Below are 23195 nucleotides of genomic sequence, written 5' to 3' on the forward strand. Positions count from 1 at the left end.
AGTTGCAAGCACCCCCAGTTTGCAATGTCACCAGCGCAATGTCACTTGGCAATTGCACTAGTTCTGCCCTAGTGGAGGCAGCCGCTAGGCAAACTAGGCAATTGCATAGGGTGCCAGCCTTCTGGGGGTGCTTAATTGTTATCAGTGCAGGCGCAGGGCGGAAGCAGAAGTTAGCCTGCCTAGGGTGCTGCCAGGCAGTCTAGGGCTGCCAGATTCTTTCTCCGCTTGGGAGTAGCTCCCAGTGTTTGAGATCAGATTGACTCCCGAGGAAGCATGCAAAGGAACGGTACAGAGCAGCTTCACCCCTGCTTAGCGTGTGCGAATCGTGTTTGCTCGGAGGTAAGCCCCATTTATTTCAATTCCATTTCCTGCCTTATAAGTATTGCAGGACAGATGCGTTCGTCTGAGGTAGGGCGGCTTGGTTCAGTCCAGGAGAGACCCCCAAGGTTTTTGAAGTGAAGCTTTCCGAGAGTCGTAGCTCCAGGGGTGGAATTCTAGCAGGAGCTCCTTTGCATATTAGGCCACACACCCCTGATGTAGCCAGTCCTCCAAGAGCTTACAAGGCTCTTTTTGTAAGCCCTTGGAGGACTGGCTACCTCAGGGGTGTGTGGCCTAATATGCAAAGGAGCTCCTGCTAGAATTCCACCCCTGCATAGTTCCCTTTTGTCAGACAAAGCTTACACCTTGAGAATTTTGTTGGTGTGCAAGGTGCCTACTGGATTTGAATCAAGCTGGTCCTTGGAAGTATTATTTCTTCATTCAGAGTACTTATATACCTTGCCTTTCTCCAAACACAATCAGGTCCCAGGGCCCCTTACTATAACCAAATCACATATTTTTATTTTATCTTGCTATAATAGATATTGTAGGTGAGTCTTCTCTGTTGCAGAGAAGGAATAGTGAGATATAAGAAGATCACACACAGGAAAAGAATAACAGGAGGAACTGGTTGGCCACTGTGAGACAGGATGCTGGACTAGATGGACCACTGGTCTGATCCAGCAGGGCTCTTCTTATATTCTTGACAGGGAAGCCCTCGGCCTCTATGCCCTGTGGTTGGCCATCCAGAGGAATGGTTGGCCACTGTGTGAGACAGGATGCTGACTAGATGGGCCACTGGTCTGTTCCAGCAGGCCCTCTTCTTATATTCTTGACAGGGGAAGGCCTCGGCCTCCATGCCCTGTTGATGGCCCTCCAGAGGAACTGGTTGGCCACTGTGTGAGACAGGAGGCTGGACTAGATGGGCCACTGGTGTGATCCAGCAGGCCTCTTCTGATGGACTCTGTCTCTGTGTCCTGTTGTTGGCTTTTGAAGGCCAGCAAACTGAAACTTAATTTCAACCAAATGGAGGTACTACCGGGGTGGGGGAGGTTTGACTGAAGGATTGAGGCATCTCTTATTATGGATGAGGGTGAACTCCCCTAAAGGAGCAGGTTTGTACTTGGGGGTGTCAGCTGAACCCAAGCCTCTTACAGGATGCAGTGGTAGCCAGAGGTGCCACTATAGTGCAGAGGTGGCCAACGGTAGCTCTCCAGATGTTTCTTGCCTACAACTCCCATCAACCCCAGCCATTGGCCATGCTGGCTGGGGCTGATGGGAGTTGTAGGCAAAAACATCTGGAGAGCTACTGTTGGTGTATGCCTTGGTAACATCTAGATTGGACTACTGCAATGTGTTCTGTATAGGGTTGCCTTGAAGACTGTCTGGAAGCAACAGTTGGTGCAGAATGCTGTGGCCAGAATACCTACTGCAGTGATCGTTGGGACCATATCACTGCAGTCTTATTCCATCAACACTGGCTCCTAATTTGCTTGCAGGCCCAATTCAATGTCCTGCTGTTGACCTTTAAAACTCTCTATGGTTTGGGGCCAGCCTATCTTAAAGGACCAACCATTCCCGTCTGAACCTAGCAGATCACTCTGGTCATCTTCAGTGGCCCTTCTTTGGGTCCCATCATCATCTGTGATGGTATACTGGCAGGGACCTGAAAAAGGATCTTTTTGGTTGTGGCACCGTGACCAAAATCAGGGAGGTTCTTGTGTCTCCCTCTATTGTCGTCTTCTGCCAGTGGGTGCAGACTTTTAAAATCCGGTTTGGTGTTCCTTCACTAACTCTCATTAGCCCCCCTTTCCTGTTTGCATGCTTATGAAGGCTCAGTATGTCTAGAGAAGAGGCCAGATATTTCTCTCTGAAGTCTCTTTTGTTTCAAATGTCCAGGGATCTTTTGTTTCAAATGTGTGGGGGAGCATTTAGTACACAAATCTGACGTACTTTCCTTCAGATTAGAGCCCAGTGGATAGCCGCGTTGGTCTGAAGCAGAGGTGGCCAACCTTGCTTAATGGAAGAGCCACATTGAATAAACGTCAGGTGCTTGAGAGCTGCAAGACATGAAACACCAGATGGGTGTGGCCTACTATGCAAATGAGTTCCGGCTGGGCTTTTTGTACAGCCCTCCCCTCGGAAATTACATTTGCCCTCTGGACAACAAAGATCATTTTCCCTGGAGGGCACAGCTACTTTGGAGGGTGGAGTCTGGCACTCAGTGGGGTTGCCAACCTCCAGGTGAGGCCTGGAGTTCTGGAATAATAACGGGTCTCCAGACAACAGAGATCAGTTCCCCTGGGGGGAAAAAATGGTAGCTCTGCAGTTTATGACATCATATCCAGGGCTTTTTAAGCAGGAACGCAGTTCCAGCTGACCTGGCACCAGGGGGTGTGGCTAATATGCAAATGAGTTCCGGCTGGGCTTTTCTACCCCCCCCCCGATAATATCCCATTTAAATTCACTCCCTCACCTTCAAATCTCCCCCAAACCCGGTGCTGGCAACCTAGTGGGGAAATCACAGAAAGGAGGGAAAGCAGAAAGCAAAACAGATCGTCAATGTGGAAGCGCGGGATCACAGGAAGGAAACGGGAAAGTGCAGGAAGGAAGGAAGAAAAAAAAAGAGAGAGAAAAGCTCCTTGTTTTTCACTTTCTTAAAAAGAAAAACGCCTGTACTTTAGCCTCGCGCCTGAATAAAAGTCTTAATCTGCAAAGCGTACACACACAATAAATCCGGGCCTCCGGAACCGGCTGGCAAAAGGCCCCTCGCCGGCCAGAGAAGGGTTAAGCAGTCCCCTCCGAGGGCTCGATCGATCCCTCCCTCCCTCCCTCGTGCGTCACCAGCTTCCTCCTCCTCTTCCCGGAGCTCCCCGGGGGCGCGGGGGGGAAGAGGCGTCGGCGAGAGCCGGGGAGCTGCAGGCTGGGCTCGGCGGGCTCTCTCCGGCGTCCGCCTCGGGGGACGCGGGCCAGGCGGATCGGGGCCGGAGGAGATGCATTAAAGACAAGCTTCCACTTTTCTCTTGCAAAAGCAGCGTCGCCAAGGGGAAACTCTTGCAACGAGGCGATGGCCGTGCAAGCGGCGACCCTGCACGCCCCACCACCACCCCTTCGTCCCCTTCTGCTTCCCGGCGGGGCTGGGGGACTTCGGCGAGGCGGAGAAAGGCTACGACGACGGCGGGGGGCTTCTGCTCGGAGCAGGGGGCGGAGGAGGCGAGGCCGGGGGGGACTGCCGCGAAGCCACCCGCGACTTGCTCAGCTTCATCGACTCGGCCTCCAGCAACATCAAGCTGGCCCTCGACAAGCCGGTGAAATCCAAGCGGAAGGTGAACCATCGGAAGTACCTGCAGAAGCAGATCAAGCGCTGCACGGGCAATGATCGGGGGAGGAGGAGGGGGCGGCCCGGCGGCTCCCGGGCCTCAGGACGCGCCGGTTATTAGCCCTAATAACAGCGTTAATAATAATAATACTAATAACAGCCCCCGGGCAGCCGAGTATGAACAAGCGGACTTCTCCGACGGGGGCGCCGTCGGCCTCCACGTCGCCCCCCTGCGGCGGAGCGGCGCATTGCAAGGCGCCGGCCAAGCGCGAAGGCGGCACGTGGCAGAGCAAGAGCCTGGCCGCCCTCTTCGACTCGCTGCGGCAACAGCCGTCGGGCTTCGAGGCTGGAGCGCCCCCTGGTGCCGGCGGGCGGCAGAGAAGGCGCGTCGGGGCCCTCCCCCAGCGGGAAGAAAGTGCCCCTTCGCAAACGCAACCTGCCGCCCTCCTTTTTCACCGAGCCCATCGCCTCTCGCTCGACGGCGCCCCCCAGCCCGGCTTTGAAAGACCCCCGCCGGCCCGGAGGAGCTCTTCGACCTCCTGGCCGCCACCGCCCCCGAGTTTGGAAACCTCCTGCCGGAGCAGCAGCAGCCGCTTTACCAGGCGGGCAGCCGCCTGCAAGCGTCGTCGGAGCTGGGCGGGGAGTTCGAATCTCTGCCGCTGCTCCCCCACTTGATGTACCCCGAGCCTCCCCTGCGCCCCCTGCCGGCTCTTTACGCCGGACCGTCGGACCCTGCCGGGGCGGAGAGCAGCCCGACGGCTCACCTGCCTGCCTTCGCTCCCTTCTTCCCCGATTGCCCCCTGCCTCCTCCCCCAACCGTGCCCTATGACTATCCCGCAGGCTATGGCCGGGGGGCCACCTTATTTTAACCTTTAGAGGAAGGAGGAGAAGATGGGATTGAGTTTGGGAAAGGGGTGGGGGGGCTTGGCAGATTCCAAAAAGAGGGGATGAAAAGTTGGAGGTTAGTGGTGGGATCGAACCCTAGGACCCACTGCATACGGGGATGCGATGGCTTCCTTCCTTGCTTGGGTCCCAGGAATCCACTGGATCTTGCACATCAGATCAGCCTAAGGATCCTGGAGGTTTTTGGCTTTCCTCTCTGTGCAGGGAAAGGGGTGGTGGGTTCCTTGTGAATTCTCTGCATTGTGCAGGGGGTTGGACTAGATGACCCTTGACACAATTGCCAGCTCTGTGTTTTCTGTCAGATTAACTGGTTAAGGCTCACTAGTTCCGATGACCCTTTCGCCCTGATCCTGTTGATTTTGAGAACTGTTCTGTGGGAGTTCGGTTAAGAGAGGGTGGAGGGAGCACCCAAAAAACTACGATCCCAGCATTCTCTGGGGAAACCACGGCAGTGGATGGAATGACACAAAACTGATCGAAGTTCGATTCAGTGGAATCTTTTAAGACCAACACAGTTTAATTCTGGGCATCAGCTTTTGCATGGGAGATCTGGGGGTGAGAGCCAGTTTTGTGTAGTGGTTAAGTGCGCAGACTCTTTATCTGGGAGAACCGGGTTTGATTCCCCGCTCCTCCACTTGCAGCTGCTGGAATGGCCTTGGGTCAGCCATAGCTCTGGCAGAGGTTGTCCTTGAAAGGGCAGCTGCTGGGAGAGCCCTCTCCAGCCCCACCCACCTCACAGGGTGTCTGTTGTAGGGGGGAGAAGATACGGGAGATTGTAAACCACGTCTGAGTCTCTGATTCAGAGAGTAGGGGCGGTATAAATCTGCAGTCTTTAAATACAATGAAACAGACATTTGAAGTTGTGCATGCACATGAACACTTATATCCAGAATGAAACTTTGTTGGTCTTAAAGGTACCATTGGAATCAAACTTTGTTCCGTTGCTTCACGGGTTAAAGTTATCGCCCTTCCCTAGTTTACCAATAGCCCCGTGGTGCAGAGTGTAAAGCTGCAGTCCTGCAGTCCGAGCTCTCTGCTCACGACCTGATTTCAATCCCGGGAGAAGCTGGCTTCAGGTAGCTGACTCCAGGTTGACTCAGCCTTCCATCCTTCTGAGGTCGGTCAAATAAGCACCCAGCTTGCTGGGGGGAAAGCGTAGAGGACTGGGGAAGGCAATGGCAAACCACCGCGTAAAAAGTCTGCTGTGAAAACTTTGTGAAAGCAAGATCACCCCAGAGTTGGAAACGACTGGTGCTTGCACAGGGGACTACCTTTACCTTTAGTTCTCCAATGACCACAGAAGTGCATTCAGTTGATCGATGGTCCCCAGGGTTATGCAGTGGTCTTTTGGGGCTATCTTGGCCACAAGGACACCCACTGCTTCCTGGTTGATATGGAACTAGGATTGCCAACTCCGGGTTGGGGAGATTCTGGGAGATCTGGGGGTGGAGCCAGGGGAAGGTGGCATTAGGGGAGGAAAGAGACTTCAGCTGGGTATAATGCCATAGAGTCCACCCTCCAAAGCAGCTGCTTTCATCAGGCAACTGATCTTGGTCATTTGGAGACCACTTTGTCACACTGGGAGATCTCCAGGTCCTGCTTGGCAGTTGGCAACCCTATGGAGCCCCGCTGATGGACATGTTTGTGTGTGAGCTGAGACCTGGAATACCCCCCAGCAGTTTGGTGTATAAAGGCAGTTTGGTGTAGTTAAGTGCATGGACTCTTATCTGGGAGAACTGGGTTTGATTCCCCACTCCTACACTTGCAGCTGCTGGAATGGCCTTTGGACAGCCATAGCTCTCGCAGAGTTCTCCTTGAAAGGGCAGCTGCTGTCAGAACTCTCTCAGCCCCACCCACCTCACAGGATGTCTGTTGTGGCGGGAGGAAGGTAAAGGAGATTGCAAGTTGCTCTGAGATTCAAAGTGGAGGGCGGGGTATAAATCCAGTATCACCTTCATCATCTTTTTCTTAAGTTGCAACAGGCATTGGGTTCTGTTCCATCCCGAGTCAAACAATCCCTGGAACATTCAGGATCTAAGTCAAGAAGTGTGAGGCATTTTTATGTTATTTGCAAGGTTCTAAAATTCAAAAAAAGTTAGACTCTGTTCTAATCTGGGGTCAAGGTAAATGTTTTTCTTTAAAACAGGGGTGGAATTCTAGCAGGAGCTCCTTTGCATATCAGGCCACACCCCCTTGATGTAGCCAGTCCTCCAAGAGCTTACAAAAAAGAGCCTTGTAAGCTCTTGGAGGATTGGCTACATTGGGGTGTGTGGCCTAATATGCAAAGGAGCTCCTGCTAGAATTCCACCCCTGCGTTAAAGGGTAAATGTCAGCCATGGTAGGGGGGAAAGGGTCAGGAAGGAGGTGATAGGAAAGATCTCTGCCGGAGAGAGCTGCTGCCAGTCCGAGCGGGCAATTCTGACCGCGATGGACTGGTCATTTGATGGAGGAGAAGGCAATTTTATGTGTTCGTGGGAACAACAACTCAGACTAAAATAGTTGCTATTTACCCTAAAAATGTCACGCGTTGTTTGATCCGTGTTTATGCCCACGAAAAACGATGTGTTCTTCCAGGTTCTTTTGCAAAGACTTTTCCAAATGCCACCCACTGCTGGGGCTTCTTCGTGGAGGAGAACAGAGTGTTCTCTTTAACTCATTCTTGCCCTGCCGGTTGTCTGCTGGAAAACATCACCCCTAAATGGTTTCACCCTGGCTGGGGAGGTACTCCCCCCCAGGATACGAGCAACTTAGGGTTATTTTTTAAGCATCGGAAAGGATCAGGGAGTCGTGTTCCTCCTTGAAATTAAAAAGAACCCTGCAAGATCTGCAGCAACAGAATATATTGGAAGTCTGTAATGTTGCTTGTTCGTGGGAGTGGGATCAAGTTATTCTGTCCAGGGCTTGCTCAATGGAAACGATGAAAAGTTGGCCGTGATTCAGAATGGGGAGGATCCAGACGCAGGGGTGGCCAAACTGCGTCATATTGTGTGGCTCCCGAAGCCCTCCCCCCCCCACTCCATCGGCCAGCTTGGAGAAGGCATTTCTCTCCTTAATTCACGTCTCCAAGCCAGTGGCTTGGAGAATGCATTTAAAATTGCTTTCTTCCCACCTCCACCTCCCCCATCTATTTTGCTTCTTTCCCTGCTTCCTCCCTCCCTCTTATCTGGGAGAACCGGGTTTGATTCCCACTCCTCCACTTGCAGCTGCTGGAATGGCCTTAGGTCAGCCATAGCTCTCATAGGAGTGTCGTTGAAAGGGCAGCTGCTGTAAGAGCTCTCGCAGCCCCACCCACCTCACAGGGTGTCTGTTGTGGGGGAGGAAGGTAAAGGAGATTATGAGCTGCTCTGAGATTCGGAGGGTGGGATATAAATCCAATATCTGCTTCTTATCTGGGAGAACCGGGTTTGACTCCCCACTCCTCCACTTGCAGCTGCTGGAATCGCCTTGGGTCAGCCATAGTTCTCATAGGAGTTGTCCTTGAAAGGGCAGCTGCTGTAAGAGCTCTCTCAGCCCCACCTACCTCACAGGGTGTCTGCTGTGGTGGTGGTGAGGAGGTAAAGGAGATTGTGACCACTTTGAGACTCTGAGATTTAGAGTATAGGGCGGGATATAAATCCAGTATCTTCATCTTCTCCTTCCTTCCTTCCTTGAGGCTCTCAAACATCTGACATTCATGTCTTGCGGCTCTCAAGCATCTGACATTTATTGTATGTGGCTCTTACATTTAAGTAAGTTTGGCCACCCCTTATCCAGAGTGTTGAACATCTAATACATTTTGACCCACGTTTGAGTCCCTTTGCATGTTTAAGACCAGAAAACGTAATACTGGGTATAAGGTTTGAAAGCTTACAGCCCAGAATTAAACTTTGTTGGCCTTAAAGGTGCCACTGGACTCAAACTTTGTTCTGCTGCTTCAGAGGAGGGGTCGCCGAGCTTGCTCAACATAAGAGCCACAGAGAATAAACATCAGATGTTTAAGAGCTGCAAGACAGGAACATCAGGCGTTTGAGAGCTGCAAGACGTGAAGGAAGGGAGGGAGAAAGGAAGGCAAATAGATGGGGGGAGAAAAGGTGGAAAGAAAGCAACTTTTAAGTTGAAATGCATCCTCCAAGTTACCAGCTGGCTCGGCTTGGAGAAGGGATTTAAAGACTGGGCAGTGAACGCTTGGAGAGCCGCACAATATGTGTGAAAGAGCCATACGTGGCTCCCGAGCCACGGTTTGGCCACCCCTGCTTCTGACCGACATGGCTATCCACCTGAATATTTTGACCTTGAGCTGGATAGCTCAGGCTAGCCCAATCTCAGAAGCTAAGCAGGGCCAGCCCTGGCTAGTATTCGCATGGGAGACCCCCAAGGAAGACCAGGGTCACGACATGAAGGCAGGCGATTTGTAGGGTTGCGGAATTCTGAGAGGGGGAGAGATCTGTTGCATTCTGTTTGTGCTGTGACTTTCGGTAAAGGGGCTTTGCTAGACTGTCTTTCTTTCTGGTTTTAAAAGGGTAATGGGTAACTTGTTTTGACCTTTCACGGTCATGCGAAAGGAACTCATTTCTGTCAAAGGGAGCAGTGAGTACTATGGAGTTAACCTGAGCCGAACTTGGGAAATTGTTTTGGATGCCTTCCATCGCACCCCGATCAAGGTAATGGCCTCTAGTGCCTTTCAGCATGTGCAGAATCAGGTTCCCTTCCTAGCTTACCCCAAGCCTAGCGTGGTAGACAGGACAGTGACCTTTTATTTTAGAGGTAAAACTGTAGACTCTCCTGGGCCATGAAGCCAGTTTGGTGTAGTGGTTAAGTGCGTGGACTCTTATCTGGGAGAACTGGGTTTGATTCCGCACTCCTTCACTTGCAGCTGCTGGAATGGCCTTGGGTCAGCCAGAGCTCTCTTCTCTGGGAGAACCAGGTTTGATTCCCCACTCCTTCACTTGCACCTGCTGGAATGGCCTTGGGTCAACCAGAGCTCTCTTCTCTGGGAGAACCGGGTTTGATTCCCCACTCCTCCACTTGCACCTGCTGGAATGGCCTTGGGTCAGCCAGAGCTCTCTTCTCTGGGAGAACCGGGTTTGATTCCCCACTCCTCCACTTGCAGCTGCTGGAATGGTCTTGGGTCAGCCATAGCCCTCGCAGACGTTGTCCTTGAAAGGGCAGCTGCTGTGAGCGCTCGTCACCCCAGAGTCGGAAACGACTGGTGCTTGCACAGGGGACCTTTCCTTTCCAGCAGAGATATAAACTTTATAAAGGACACAGATAAACACAAGTAAAGATTTTTGTGGAAAAATCTTTAAAACATACTTAAAACGTTAGCATGGTTGGTCTTAAAGGTGCTTTCTTTGTATTTCTCCCATGTGATCCAGGGAACTGGGCAAAGGAAACCCTGGTTCTTTTCTTTCTTCCCCAGGGAACTAGGAAGGGGAGGAGCCTCAGCCAATAGAAGGAAAAGAGGTTTGGCTCAGTAGCTCTGCTGTGTGATTGAGAGAGTCTGGCAAAGCAAGCTATCCTTCTCCTCCTTTCCTCCCCGAGGAAGGAGCCTCAGCCAGTGGAGAAAATAAGAGGTTTTGCTCTGTACCGCCTGTGGTGTTGAGCAAGCCCGGCAAAGCAAGCTATGATGCAGAAGGAAGCGAGAGAAGGAAGTATCCAGCCAGTTGCTCGGGGGCCTGATGGAAGCCCTCAGGTGGTCTGATTTGGCCCCTGGGCCGCATGTTTGACACCCCTGCATTAGAAGGATTTGTTAGCAGGTGATGTGAAAGACCTCTGCTTTACAGCCATCACTGCCAGTCTAGACAGTACTGTTCTTGGGAGACCAATGCTCTGCTTCAGTGTAAGGTGGTTTCTGTAGTTTCTTTTTCAGTTTAGATGACTACTACCTTAGTTCACAAAAGTCAGTATTGTCTACTCAGACTGGCAGCAGCTCTCCAGGGTCTCAGTCCGAGGTCTTTAACATCACGTACTACTTGATCCTTTTAGTTGGAGGTGCTGGGAATAGAACCTGGGACCTTCTGCATGCCGAGCAGATGTCTTCCCAGTTAGCCACAGCCATTCCAGCCTGCACAAGCTCCTTTAAGATTAATAGTCACCCTCTGCCAGAAAGTTGTCACAGGGAAACCCCATTAAAATGCACAGCACGGATGGACTTGGATGAAGGTCATGTTCATATCCTGCTGGATCAGGCCCAAATGGGACTTACATGGTGCATTAAGTAGGGAAAAAATGACAAAAAGGGCATCTTCGTAAACAGGCTGCGTTTTTTTTTATGTTTTTAAACAAGACGCTTTTAAACCCTTTTGAAAAGTTTTTTTCCCTTCTTAAAGGGTTGGATCCAACCAGCTTTTTTCCCTTGGTGAAAAAGAAAGTGGGTTCAAGTACCCTTTGACTACCAAAAAAAAAAAAAGTACGCCGGTAGCATGGGATCAAAACTCATGTGGAATTTGAGAAAAAGATATTGGATTTATATCCCACCCTATACTCTGAATCTCAGAGCGGTTACAATCTCCTTTTACTTCCCCCCACCTCAACAACAGACACCCTGTGAAGGTAGGTGGGGCTGAGAGAGCTCTTACAGCAGCTGCCCTTTCAAGGACAACTCCTACGAGCGCTATGGCTAACCCAAGGGCATTCCAGCAGGTGCAAGTGGAGGAGTGGGATATCAAACCCGGTTCTCCCAGATAAGAGTCCACGCACTTAATCACTATGCCAAGCTGGGAAAACAGGGAAGATTGAACAAAAACAGCTACTCCGATCCAACCCTGGGTTTGTTCCTCAAACCAGAGCTGGAGCAATTCTATACGAGAAGGTGAATGGGATTGACTGTCCAACCCAACTGCGAGCTTACCCATGACTGATGTTTTGGAGAAGATGTCGATCTGGGGCAGAACCTGATGTTTGTTATGTGGCATATGCCAAGGGAGGGGCTGTGGGTTGGTGGAAAAACTGCTTGGCATGCAGAAGTTCCCAGGCTTGATCTCCAGCTAAAAGGACCAGGTAGTAGGCGATGTGATGTGAAAGTTCTCGTAACTGAGACGCTGGGCAGCTGCTGCCGGTCCGAGTCGATGATACTGATCTTTACGGGCCAAGGCAGCTTCAGTATATCGTCGTGTGTGAATGAACCAAGGCCTGCTAGGAAAGGGATAGATTGTTCATCCTCCAGCCGTTTGGGAATCTCTTTCAGGGGCGCTCGTCTCTGACTTCCCCGGAATCCTGAAAAAATTGGACGCTTTCACACATGCTGAATAGTGCTGTTTCGATCCGCTTCGGTGACCGTTTGCCAATTGGATTTTGCCATTTTGCACAGTAAAACCCAGTTGCAAAGTCCCCTGAAAGTGGATTGAACATTAATTATTTAGTGGAAGTGCCCAGTGTCCTATACTACTGGCACAGGGGGGACACCTTTAAAGTGTGGAACCCCCTTAAGGAGGGACGAAGAGCTGTGAAGTGCAGGGATTGGATAAGAGAGACCAAGGAGTGAGTAAGGGGAGGAGTCGCAAGCAGTGTTCCCTCTGAGCTGAGTTAGCTCACAGATTTTTAGCCTCCAGCTCACACATTTTTGTCTTGGCTCAGGAAGGATGATCCCAGAGCACACTAATTTATGCAGTAGCTCACAACTTTAAAGCTAGTAGCTCCCAACGTTAATGCCAGTAGCTCACTGTAGAATTTTTGCTCACAAGTCTCTGCAGCCTAGAGGGTCACAAGGACCCTTTGAAGTCCATTATAGATGGTTCCTCTACTTGAAACGGGGGTCCCCAACCTTTTTGAAACAGAGGTCCTCAACCTTTTTGACCCGCGGGCACGTTTGGAATTCCAACATGGCACGGGGAGCGTATTAACAAAGTGTCTCCCACAAAATGGCTGCCTCAGGAGGCGGAGCCGTCCGCAAAATGGCTGCCACAGCTTAACTTCAACAACACAGTGCAGACCCATTTAAAAAAAAATTGCACAGCCAATCAGATCTTCATAGTCAGAAGCCTGGCCCCGCCCACTCCTAAAAACATTTGCTGGGAGCTGGAAAAGGTCTTGATTGGGAAAAGGTCTTGACTTGAAACAGCAAGACACTGGATATGTCTGTTGAGGCACTCAACTCAGGATAACTCTTGGCTCTGGTCTGGCTTTTAATCGTGCACAATAACTTACTGTTCTGGGTTTGGGGTGCGCACCCGCATTAAAAGACGCATCCAGCACCAGCGGGCTCCAGGTGAGCATGGAGATATGCGCAACGCATTTGGTTGCGCCTGCTTCCACCGCTGGATCTCTGTTGCTGGACAAGGGCGTGGGAGTTTACTATTTATACAATACGCTTAGAGATCGGATTTTGACACAAACAAATTTCTTGACGTCGAGTGTGGTATACTAGTAACAGTTAAACGCATTCTTGGGTTCCCCCCTCCCCCAAGCATCGTAGCCTACTGCTTCTGAACTATGCTTCTGGCATACCACCTCTGTTATTAAGTTTACCGTACACCATAAGATATAACTATTTAATTGCTCTGACTGTCGTTTTTTGCAGGCTGTGATAACTCTGTGGTTGTGTTCTTTGCGTCCCAATTTTCAATTAACCGTAGGCCAGTGCAACTGATAGAGACGTCTGATGTTCTCCAGATGTGACAGATGCTATATTTCTAAAGCAGCCGTGACTAATTGTAGGGGGCTCATTAAAAAGCCCCCCGCCCCACCCCTCCATTCTTTTCATGTAAAATCCTTTCCCCAACCCCTCTGTATAACGAGCATGGCTGGGATTTTTATACGAGGACACGGAACGAGAGCCAAGTTCATCGAAGCCGGCGAAAACGACGGATCGCCTCCGTCCGTGCTGTGACTATATCCTAGCTCCTTGGATGGTTTGCTTTAGAGTAGACCCTTTGACCCTCACCCAGTCCCATGTATTTAACAACGTATCCGAGGATACTGCAACACAGCGATCCTGAGACGAGTAAATGATAACGATTTGCAGAATATCGGGGACAAAAATCAAACTGGACTAGCTCCGCCGATGCCGTTGGCGTCAACTCTCGGTGGGCTTTCTTCACGAATGCATCGGCATGGGAAGAAATGCCGTTGAGTCGTCTTGTGTATGGTATGATTTGATAATTAAGTTATGTTCATTAAAGTCTATGAGAAATCTGAAAAAAAGCTTTAGGGCATTTTGTACCTTAAAGGGATGTGTTTGTATATTTGCAGTACAGCGTCACTATAATACAGCTTATCACTTGCATTCTGTGTAGTGTCTCTAGTGGCGCAGAGTGGTCAACTGCGGTACTGCAGTCCAAGCTCTGCTCACGACCTGAGTTCGATCCCGGCGGAAGCTGGGTTCAGGTAGCTGGCTCAAGGTTGACTCAGCCTTCCATCCTTCTGAGGTTGGTAAAATGAGTATCCATCTTGCTGGGGGGGGGGGGAGTGTAGATGACTGGGGAAGGCAAGGGCAAACCACCCTGTAAAACTGCTGTGAAAACTTCGTGATGTGACATCACCCTAGAGCCAGAAACGACTGGTGCTTGCACAGGGGACTACCTTGACCTTTAGTGTCTCTATGCAGTGGGATGGCACAGGGTTTCATCTCTTGTTGAGCAAAAGCCGGCTGAAAGGATCCAACCTGCCGTCTGCTCTAGGCACTCTCTTCTTCTTGTTGCTGCTGCTCAAATGTTCTTTTCACAACTTCTCACAAGTGATCCGAAGTGACTCATTAAACAGCTATTTTATCGAGATTCCTTTAGCAGGAGAGAAAGGTCAGCGGTCTCGTGAAATCCTTTCCGAAACAAAAGCTATGGAGCCATAACAAAGGCAGTAGTTCAGCAGTGATCTAAATACAGGCGAGGTCCGCAGCCTTTTTGAGCCTGTGGGACACCTTTGGAATCTTGGCACAGGGCGGTGGGTGTGACCACAAAATGGCTACTGTGAGAGACAGAGCCCGCCACAAAACATCAGAGAGTGGGGTTGCGCACAATTCTAACAGGAACTTTTAAACAGTTCAAACCGAAGCTCTGCTTTAAGAAGAAGGCGGCTGAAGAAGACTGCCGATTTATACCCTGCCCTTCTCTCTGGATCAGAGACTCAGAGCAGCTTACAATCTCCTATATCTTATCCCCCCACAACAGACACACTGTGAGGTGGGTGGGGCTGAGAGAGCTCTTCCAGAAGCTGCCCTTTCAAAGACAACTCCTGCGAGAGCAATGGCTGACCTTAGGCCATTCCAGCAGCTGCAAGTGGAGGAGAGGGGAATCAAACCCGGTTCTCCCAGATAAGAGTCTGCACACAACCACTACACCAAACTGGATGCCTGTTAAAATGAAGAAGATGGGTTGGTTTTATACTCTGCCCTTCGCTGCCTGAGCAGCTTACAATCTCCCTTCCTCTCCTCACAACAGGCACCCTATGAGGTAGGTGGGGCTGAGAGAATTCGGAGAGAACTGTGACTGGCCCAAGGTTAACCAGGTGGCTGCATGTGGAGGAAGAGTTGGGAATCCAGATTAGAGTCTGCTGCTCTTAAAACACCCTACGCCAAGCTGGCTCTTTTAAAGTATTTTCTTGCATATACACAGCTTGCCTTCAGCCTAGGGTGACCAACCTCAAGGCAGTGCCGCTGAAAAAATCCCCATCAAATATTATGTAACTATTAGTCCTGTCTCCAAAGTGAATGTTACAATATAGCAGCTTTCATCACATATCATATAGAAACATTCAGTTAATTGCAAACATAGAAACATTCAATACACAAGTAACATCTGTGGTCGAGAAACATGCATTAAGCTGAGAGCTTCCCCGTGGAAGAGCCCCGTGGTGCAGAGTGTTAAAGCTGCAGTACTGCAGTCCTAAGCAATGCTCACGACCTGAGTTCGATCCCCAGCAGAAGCTGGGTTTTCAGGTAGCTGGCTCGAGGTTGAATCAGCCTTCCATCCTTCCGAGGTCGGTAAAATGAGTCCCCAGCTTGCTGGGAGGAAAGTGTAGATGACTGGGGAAGGCAATGGCAAACCACCCCATAAAAAGTCTGCCGTGAAAACGTGAAAGCAACGTCGCCCCAGTTGGAAACGACTGATGCTTGCACAGGGGACCCTGCCTTTTCTTTCCTTCTCCAGCTCGATACAGCAAACAAAATAGTGTTAAAAACGTTCCTTGCAAAACAAAGCAACTTGCTCAATAGTAATGTCCATTCAATGACTTTCCTTATTTTGAACTAGTGTAGATGATCTCTTCTAAACAGAGGATGGATGGTGCAGGATTGTTTTCTGTTGCTCCAGAGGGTTCGACCAGAACAAACCGGTTGAAACGAAATCAACTAAACCTTAGGAAGGCTTTCTTGACAGAGCAGTTCCTCAGTGGAACAGGCTTCCTCAGGAGGTGGTGGGATCTCCTTCCTTGGAGGTTTTTAAACAGTGGCTAGATGGCCGTCTGACAGTGCTGATCATGAGATGGAGGACAGGAAGGGGGCGTGGCATATTAGGCCACCCACCCCTGATGTAGCCAATCCTCCAAAAGTTTAGAGGGCTCTTCTTACAGGGTCTACTGTAGGCTCTTGGAGGATTGGCTACATCAGGGGGTGTGTGGCCTAATATGCAAAGGAGTTCCTGCTACAAAAAAAAAAAAGCCCTGGTTAGGAGTACCGGACTAGGATCTGCTGGGTGGAAGGATCTGGGCCACCTGGGTTTGAATCCCCGCTTGTGCCAAGGAAGCTGGCTGGGCAACCTTTGTCCAGTCACCCTTGCTCAGTCTAACCTTCCTCACAGGATTGTTGTGCAGGGAAAAAAAAATGGAGGCGAGAGGAAAATAATGTGAGCTGCCTTGGGTCCCTACTGGGGAGAAAGGTGTGGTACGCGTCAATGTAAACAAACAAACGACTTAGCTTGCCCTTTCTTCCTACTGTTTGCTGTTCTTGTTATCTATTTTGGTTATGGGGTAGGGGGAGCATGACCCACCAAGTAACTCTTCTCTATCATCCCCATTATAGTGCTATTGTTTATGGCAGGGGTGGCCAAACTGAGGCTCAGGGGCCACATGTGGCTCTTTCACACATACTGTGTGACTCTTGGAGAATGCATTTAATGTTAAAGTTGCTTTCTTTCCACTTCTCTCGCTCTCTTCCCTCCCCCCATCTATTTTCCTTCCTTCCTTCCTTCCTTCCTTCCTTCCTTCCTTCCTTCCTTCCTTCCTTCCTTCCTTCCTTCCTTCCTTCCTTCCTTCCTTCCTTCCTTCCTTCCTTCCTTCCTTCCTTCCTTCCTTCCCTCCTTCCCTCAAACATCTGATATTTATTCGATGTGGCTTTTACATGCAGCACGTTTGGTCACCCCTGCTTTATAGTATCCTGATGGTTGCCTTTAGCTGTTCGCTTTATTTCAAGTCAAACCAAATGACTGCAACAGCTATTCAGGGATTAACCGATGAGACTTCAAATACTATGTACTGAGCAAAATCGGGGGAAACTTCATGTCCTTATCATGAAACTCATTGGCTCATTTCCTGGGAATTATTTTTGGCCAGAGAGAACTTTTTGCTGGAGATGGAAAAGGCAAACGGGACGTCTTCGATATAAGTCCTCTGGTGCCACCAAGTGGCTTGCTTGAAGCAGCACTCCATGCTCCCTTTATTTTAATCACCAGGCTTTACATTATGAGGTTAGCTACTCTCATATATTTTGAACACAGAACTGCTGACTATGAAAAGAGCACACAGTGGCCACTGAAAAGGACAATCCTACGTCAAGTCTCCCTCCCATAATTCCTAGTTCTGATGTCATTTCCTTGCCAACAGCGACAGCCAATGACATTGAGTGGGAGTGAGGAGAAAGCGAAGTATAATGATGTTAGGATATTGGACAGTCATCAGAGAGCCAGTGGGGTGTAGTGGTTAAGAAGAAGAGTCGGTTTTATACCCCAGCTTTCACTACCCAAAGGAGTCGCAGAGCGGCATACAATCACCCTCCCTTCACCCTGAGGAGGGATGGTGGCTCAGTGATAGAGCATCTGCTTGGGAAGCAGAAGGTCCCAGGTTCAATCCCCGGCATCTCCAACGAAAAAGGGTCCAGGCAAATAGGCGTGCAAAACCTCAGCTTGAGACCCTGGAGAGCCGCTGCCAGTCTGAGAAGACAATACTGACTTTGATGGACCAAAAGTCTGATTCAGTATAAGGCAGCTTCATATGTTCATATGTTCATACGTTCCTCTCCCCCACAACAAATACCCAGTGAGGCAGATGGGACTGAGAGCACTCTGAGAGAACCGCTCTTGAGAGAACAGCTCTGAGACAACCAGCTGGCTGCATGTGGAGGAGTAAGGAAATCAAATCCCATTTCCTAGTTTAGAGTCCGCTGCTCTTACCCATGCTGGTTTTGAGTGTCAGCCTGTAATCTGGAGAATCAGGTTTGATCTCCTATTCCTCCACAAGCAGCCTGCTGGGTGACTTTAGGCTTGTCATGAGCTCTCTCAGCCTCCACCTACCTCACAGGGTGTTTGTTGTGGGGGGAGAGGAAGGGAGGGTGTTTGTAACCTGCTCTGAGATTCCTTCAGGAAGTGGGAAGTGGGGTACAAAAACCAACTCTTCTTCATTGAGCCAGAAACAGAAACTATACATTTATGGTGTGGATCTGAACCTGAGAATTTATGTACTGTGGCTCTGTGAAACAGCTTTAGAGCGAGACCACAATGTAAGTGACTGGTACCGATATATAATCGGAAAAGTTACAAAAAAAAAATCACCGGTCAGCAATAAATATTCACACTCTCTATGTGTGCACATGCATTTGATTTAGGGCAAATATAAGACAAAAGAAGACAACGGAACAATAAGGTATTTGTACTTCCCCAAATGCACTTCAAAGTTTCTACATAGGAAACAGCCTTATCCAAGTTCATAAATAAGTGCTGTAGGGTGGAGTCCTTAAAGCAGGGGTGTCGAAGTCATTTGTTATGAGGGCCGGATTTGACATAAATGAGACCTTGTCAGGCCGGGCCACGTGTGGCATAAAATGTAATGCCAGGTAGCGGACATATAAACTTTATAAAGGACGCAGACACACAATTAAAGATTTTTTTTTTTAACTTAAAATAAAACATGCTTAGAATATTAGCACGCTTGCAATATTTTGTTTTACAGTCTCTGATAAATGTCACCTCTTGCGATGAATTATTGCATCAAAAACTGCAGACAATGTCTGTGCTGTACCAGTTTTGAATATGTGCTGTTCAGGTGTGCACATCTGTAAGTTACAAACCTACTTTTGATTCATTGACATTCATTACAGACATCTCATGGTCAATGCTTTGAGCCTAAGACCCAGAGGAACATGAAGCGGCTGGGCATTGTGGGCTTTTGTACAGACGTTGCTTCACGCACTAGTCAGGAACATGTGAAGGCACCATGGCACAGATCGAGGGCTATGTGCTCGTCTACAAAACAATAATTTCCCCAAGAAAAATGCCTACAACTAAAAAAAAAATACAACTCCCCCCCACCCCCCCCAAAAAAAACCTACTACAAGAACAGAAAGACAGCCATGTACAGTGGTCAGTATCAGTCTACTATCTGGGAAGTCTAAATTCAAGACCCCCAATCAAAGGAAAATGTGAAAGAAAAATTAAGGAAAATTTGCTGGGTAAACCTGGGGTGGAACACACTCTCAGCCTAATTTTGATATTTCTTTTCTAAATAGTTCACATGCTTTCCTATTGAGAAAGACTGGAGGGCATGAGTACAGTGAAAAAGAGGAGGGGAACCCAGTTACACCCATAACAAGCCCAACAAAACTCTCTTTCTCTGTAGCAAGGCAAAAAACTCATACCTTCACTAAAATGTTGCTAGCCACAGTGTCACAGTGTGTGTATATATATATTTTGGCCACTGTGTGATACAGAGTTTTGGACTGGATGGGCCATTGGCCTGATCCAACATGGCTTCTTTTATGTTCTTATGTTTTCTTCCTTTCACACCCATCGTTTCCTTGCAGAAATGTTTTTAAAGCAGGGATGTCGAATTCATTTGTTATGAGGGCTGAATATGACATAAATGAGACCTGGTTGGGCTGGGCCATGGGTGCTCTTATTTAAGATTAGGCAGCAGAGATATAAACTTTATAAAGGACACAGGCAAACACAATTAAAGATTATTATTTTTATTTTAAAACATAAAACATCAGCACTAGTTGGTCTTAAAGGTGCTTTCTTTATATTTCTCCCATGGGAGCCAAGGAACTGGGCAAAGGAAGCTCTGGCTCTTTCCTTCCTTCCCCTGGGGACCAGGAGGGGGAGGAGCCTCAGCCAATAGAAGGAAGGGAGGCTTGGCTCAGGAGCTCTGCTGTGCAATTGAGAGAGCCTGGCAAAGCAAGCTCTCCCTCCCCCCTTCCTCCCCAAAGGAGGAGCCTTAGCCAACAGAGAAAATAGAGGTTTTGCTCTGTAGCTCCTGTGCGATTGAGCAAGCCTGGGAAAGCAAGCTGTGATGCAGAAGGAAGCAAGAGAGAGGGAGAAGGAAGCAGACAACAGCCAATTTCTCAGGGGCCTGATAGGAGCCCTCCGGATGCCTGAATTGGCCCCCAGGCTGCATGTTTGACACCCATTTTAAAGGGCAATGATGAGCAGAGGTAGCCAGAGTTGTGATAGGAACAAGGAAACTATGGAATATGCTTGACTGGAGAAGCTCATTTAGGCCCAGAAGCTCATTTGTGCTGGAGCTCCACGTGAGCATTAGAACCTGTCTCTTCTTTACAGTGCTGCTTTTAACGGGTGATGATGAGTGGAGTTAGATGGGTAATGGGAACAAGATTGCTATGGAATATGCTTAACTGGAGAAGCTTGTTTGGGCAAAGTGGCTCCTTTTTGCTGGAGCTTCTTTATGCTGGAGCGTAAATATATATATATATATTAGTTACTAGATTCTTTTTAGTCGCCAATCACCTAAAGGGTCTCATGGTGACTTACAATATTAAAACCAATAAGATAAAATGCAGCATAGAAACAAATAAATATAAAATATTTATATTAAAATATTAAGAAGAAGAAGAATATAGATTTATACCATGCCCTTCTCTCTGAACCAGAGTCTCAGAGTGGCTTACAATCTCCTTTATCTTCTTCCCCCACAACAGACACCCTGTGAGGTAAGTGGGGCTGAGAGCTCTCCCAGAAGCTGCCCTTACAAGGACAACTCCTGCGAGAGCTATGGCTAACCCAAGGCCATTCCAGCAGGTGCAAGTGGAGGAGGGGGGAATCAAACCCGGTTCTCCCAAATAAGAGTCCGCACTCTTAACCACTACACCAAACTGGCTCTCACGGCTCTCACCATACCACTATTAAAACAGTCCAAACAAAGCCCCCCTGTAAACAATCCAGCTTTGCATGCCCTGCAGGAACTAAATAAGTCCAGCAGGGTACGGAGGTCATCCAAGAGTGCATTCCACAGGGTAGGGGCCACAACTGAGCAGGCCCTTTACTTAATGACAGCTAACTGAGCCATCTTGGGACCAGGCCCCTGCAAGGGGACCCTAGATGACGACTGAAGGGAATGCTGGGGATTCTAACGTGAGAGGCAGTCCCATAGGTATGAGGGACCCAGAGAGGGGTCATTTTGTAGAAAAATACGTGGTGGAGCTCATTAGCATATGCCCCCCCCAGCCGAAAGCAACCCAATGCAAGAAAGGAGAGCCCTGGGCAAGCGAGGCCTGCTTGGGCTGGCTAGAGATCCAGCCAGCCCAAGCAGGCCTCACTCACCTGGGGCTCTCCTGGGCTCCCTCCCCAGTCAAAAGGCCAGCAAGCCACCCGCCACCTAAAATCATATAAGAAGTGGAGAAAGGGTGGTGTGGGCTTCTCCAGGGGTTAATGAGGGCTGCCGGGGGGGGGGGGGGGGTAGCAAAGCCCCAGGTGGCTGGCTGGCTGTCCGCTCTCCCAACCCAGGGCTTGTTATGCAACGGCACCTACTATTCAATGGACAAGGTAGGTTGGTGGGGAGGAAGAAGGGGAACGCTCAGAAAGGTTCAGGAGCTGTGCTCCTGTGAGCCCCTGCTGAATCTGAGGCCTGGTCCCAGACCATTAAGGGCTTTATAGGTTAGCATCAGCAACTCGAATTAGATCTGGAGGCTATTTGGTAGCCAGTGCAGCTGCTGCAGAATTGGAGTGATATGAGCCGATCACGATATTGAGTCAGCTACCTGGCATCTGACTGAATACCCTGCAGTTTCTGAAGCCTTTTCACAGGTAGCCCCAGGGGTGGAATTCTAGCATATTAGGACACACACCCCTGATGTAGCCAATCCTCCAAGAGCTGACAAAAAAGAGCTTTGTAAGCTCTTGGAGGATTGGCGACAGCAGGGGGTGTGGCCTAATATGCAAAAGAGATACTGCTAGAATTCCGCCCCTGTGTAGCCCTACGTGGAGCAAATTGCAGTAGTCCAACCTGGAGGTGACTCTTGCACGGGTCAAAGTGGCAAGGTTTGACCCAGAAATAAGGAGTCAGCTGGTGGCCTGGCATAGGTGAAAAAGTGCCGACTGTGCTGCCATGGGCACTTGTTTATCCAATGACCGTGCAGAATCCAAGCCACACCCCCGACGCTCTTTTGAGCATCTACAGCTGCCAACTGGACACCATCAAGTCTGTCGCAGGGAGAGGAAGGGAAGGTGATTGTAAGCTGCTCAGAGACTCCCAGGGAAGGGCAGGGTATAACTCCAAACCTTCTTCATCCTTCACTATCCAACGCATTTCTTTTTTAGCTGCATTGACATACCCAAATAAGGGATACTAGCTGTTTATCTCATTGCATATACTGAACCCATCTCCCACTGTATTTTAATGTATTTTGCTTCAAATGGCTGTGTACAGACTTTGGGCCGACTCAGAGACGCCTCTAAAGTCGGACAATAACATCTGCCTCCTATCCCCATCCTGCACTCACCTCGTCCTCTAGGTTAATCCACCCAGCCCAAAAAACCTACCACTTCGGAAGTGGTCACAAATTTTTGGGCCGGCCACCAGTCGCTTCCACGCTCTTTGGAAGGGGAAGGGTGCACACGAGGCGACTTGGCTGTGTGGAAGCGCTTTTTTTTTCTTTACTGCCAGTCAGAGCACTTAAAAACAAACAAACCCCAGAGTAGGGACTTCTGAGGCACCTCCCTGTGTGGAGGCATCTGGCCGCCTCAGGAATGGGACTGTGTGGAGGCTCCAGGATGGCTTTTTTTGAGCTGTCCTGCTTTCAGTTACCTCCCAGCTGCCCCAGAATGCCTGTTTGTTCTCAGCCTATATGTATGTTACATGTTAAAAGGTAAATTAGTTGGATGGGAAAAACTTCTGCGAAAGGAATGCCCTTAGTTTGACCCAGGCTTATAAACAATAGAGAGATTAGCAGACATCCTCCCATTTTGACATGTTACTGTGTTATTAGTTTCTCACGCTCATGCTACCCAGATCAAAGGTTTACTCCTTTTGTTAATTTTACTATTCTGTCATTGGATTTTAAATTTGTACCATTTTGCATCCTAAACCACTGCCTACAAGCTATATGTAGCTCTGCTTGCGGTATCTGATTTCTCGTCTGAAGGAGTGTGCTTAGAGCACACGAAGGCTTTCGTTCTGAATTAGAGTGATTAGCAGACATTCTCACATTTTGACATGTTGCTGTTTTATTGGTTTCTCACGCTCATGCTTGTTAATTTCACTATTCAAGGTTTGCTCAACTTGTTAATTTTACTATTCTGTC

General features: G+C 49.2%; 2 protein-coding genes across 2 annotated transcripts in view; both read left to right on the forward strand.

The window, feature by feature from the left end:
* The window catches only part of PRCP (prolylcarboxypeptidase), a 254800-nt gene that overhangs the window by 149321 nt on the left and 82284 nt on the right, over positions 1–23195 (forward strand). The window lies entirely within an intron of this gene.
* LOC132569015 (protein FAM181B-like) lies at positions 3386–4506 on the forward strand. Its single transcript, XM_060235199.1, is given in 6 exon segments — positions 3386–3415; positions 3417–3691; positions 3693–3750; positions 3824–3956; positions 4000–4105; positions 4140–4506. Coding segments are annotated over 6 exon segments (969 nt in total).

The sequence above is a fragment of the Heteronotia binoei genome, chromosome 3 (assembly GCF_032191835.1).
Source record: "Heteronotia binoei isolate CCM8104 ecotype False Entrance Well chromosome 3, APGP_CSIRO_Hbin_v1, whole genome shotgun sequence".
Classification (NCBI taxonomy): domain Eukaryota; kingdom Metazoa; phylum Chordata; class Lepidosauria; order Squamata; family Gekkonidae; genus Heteronotia; species Heteronotia binoei.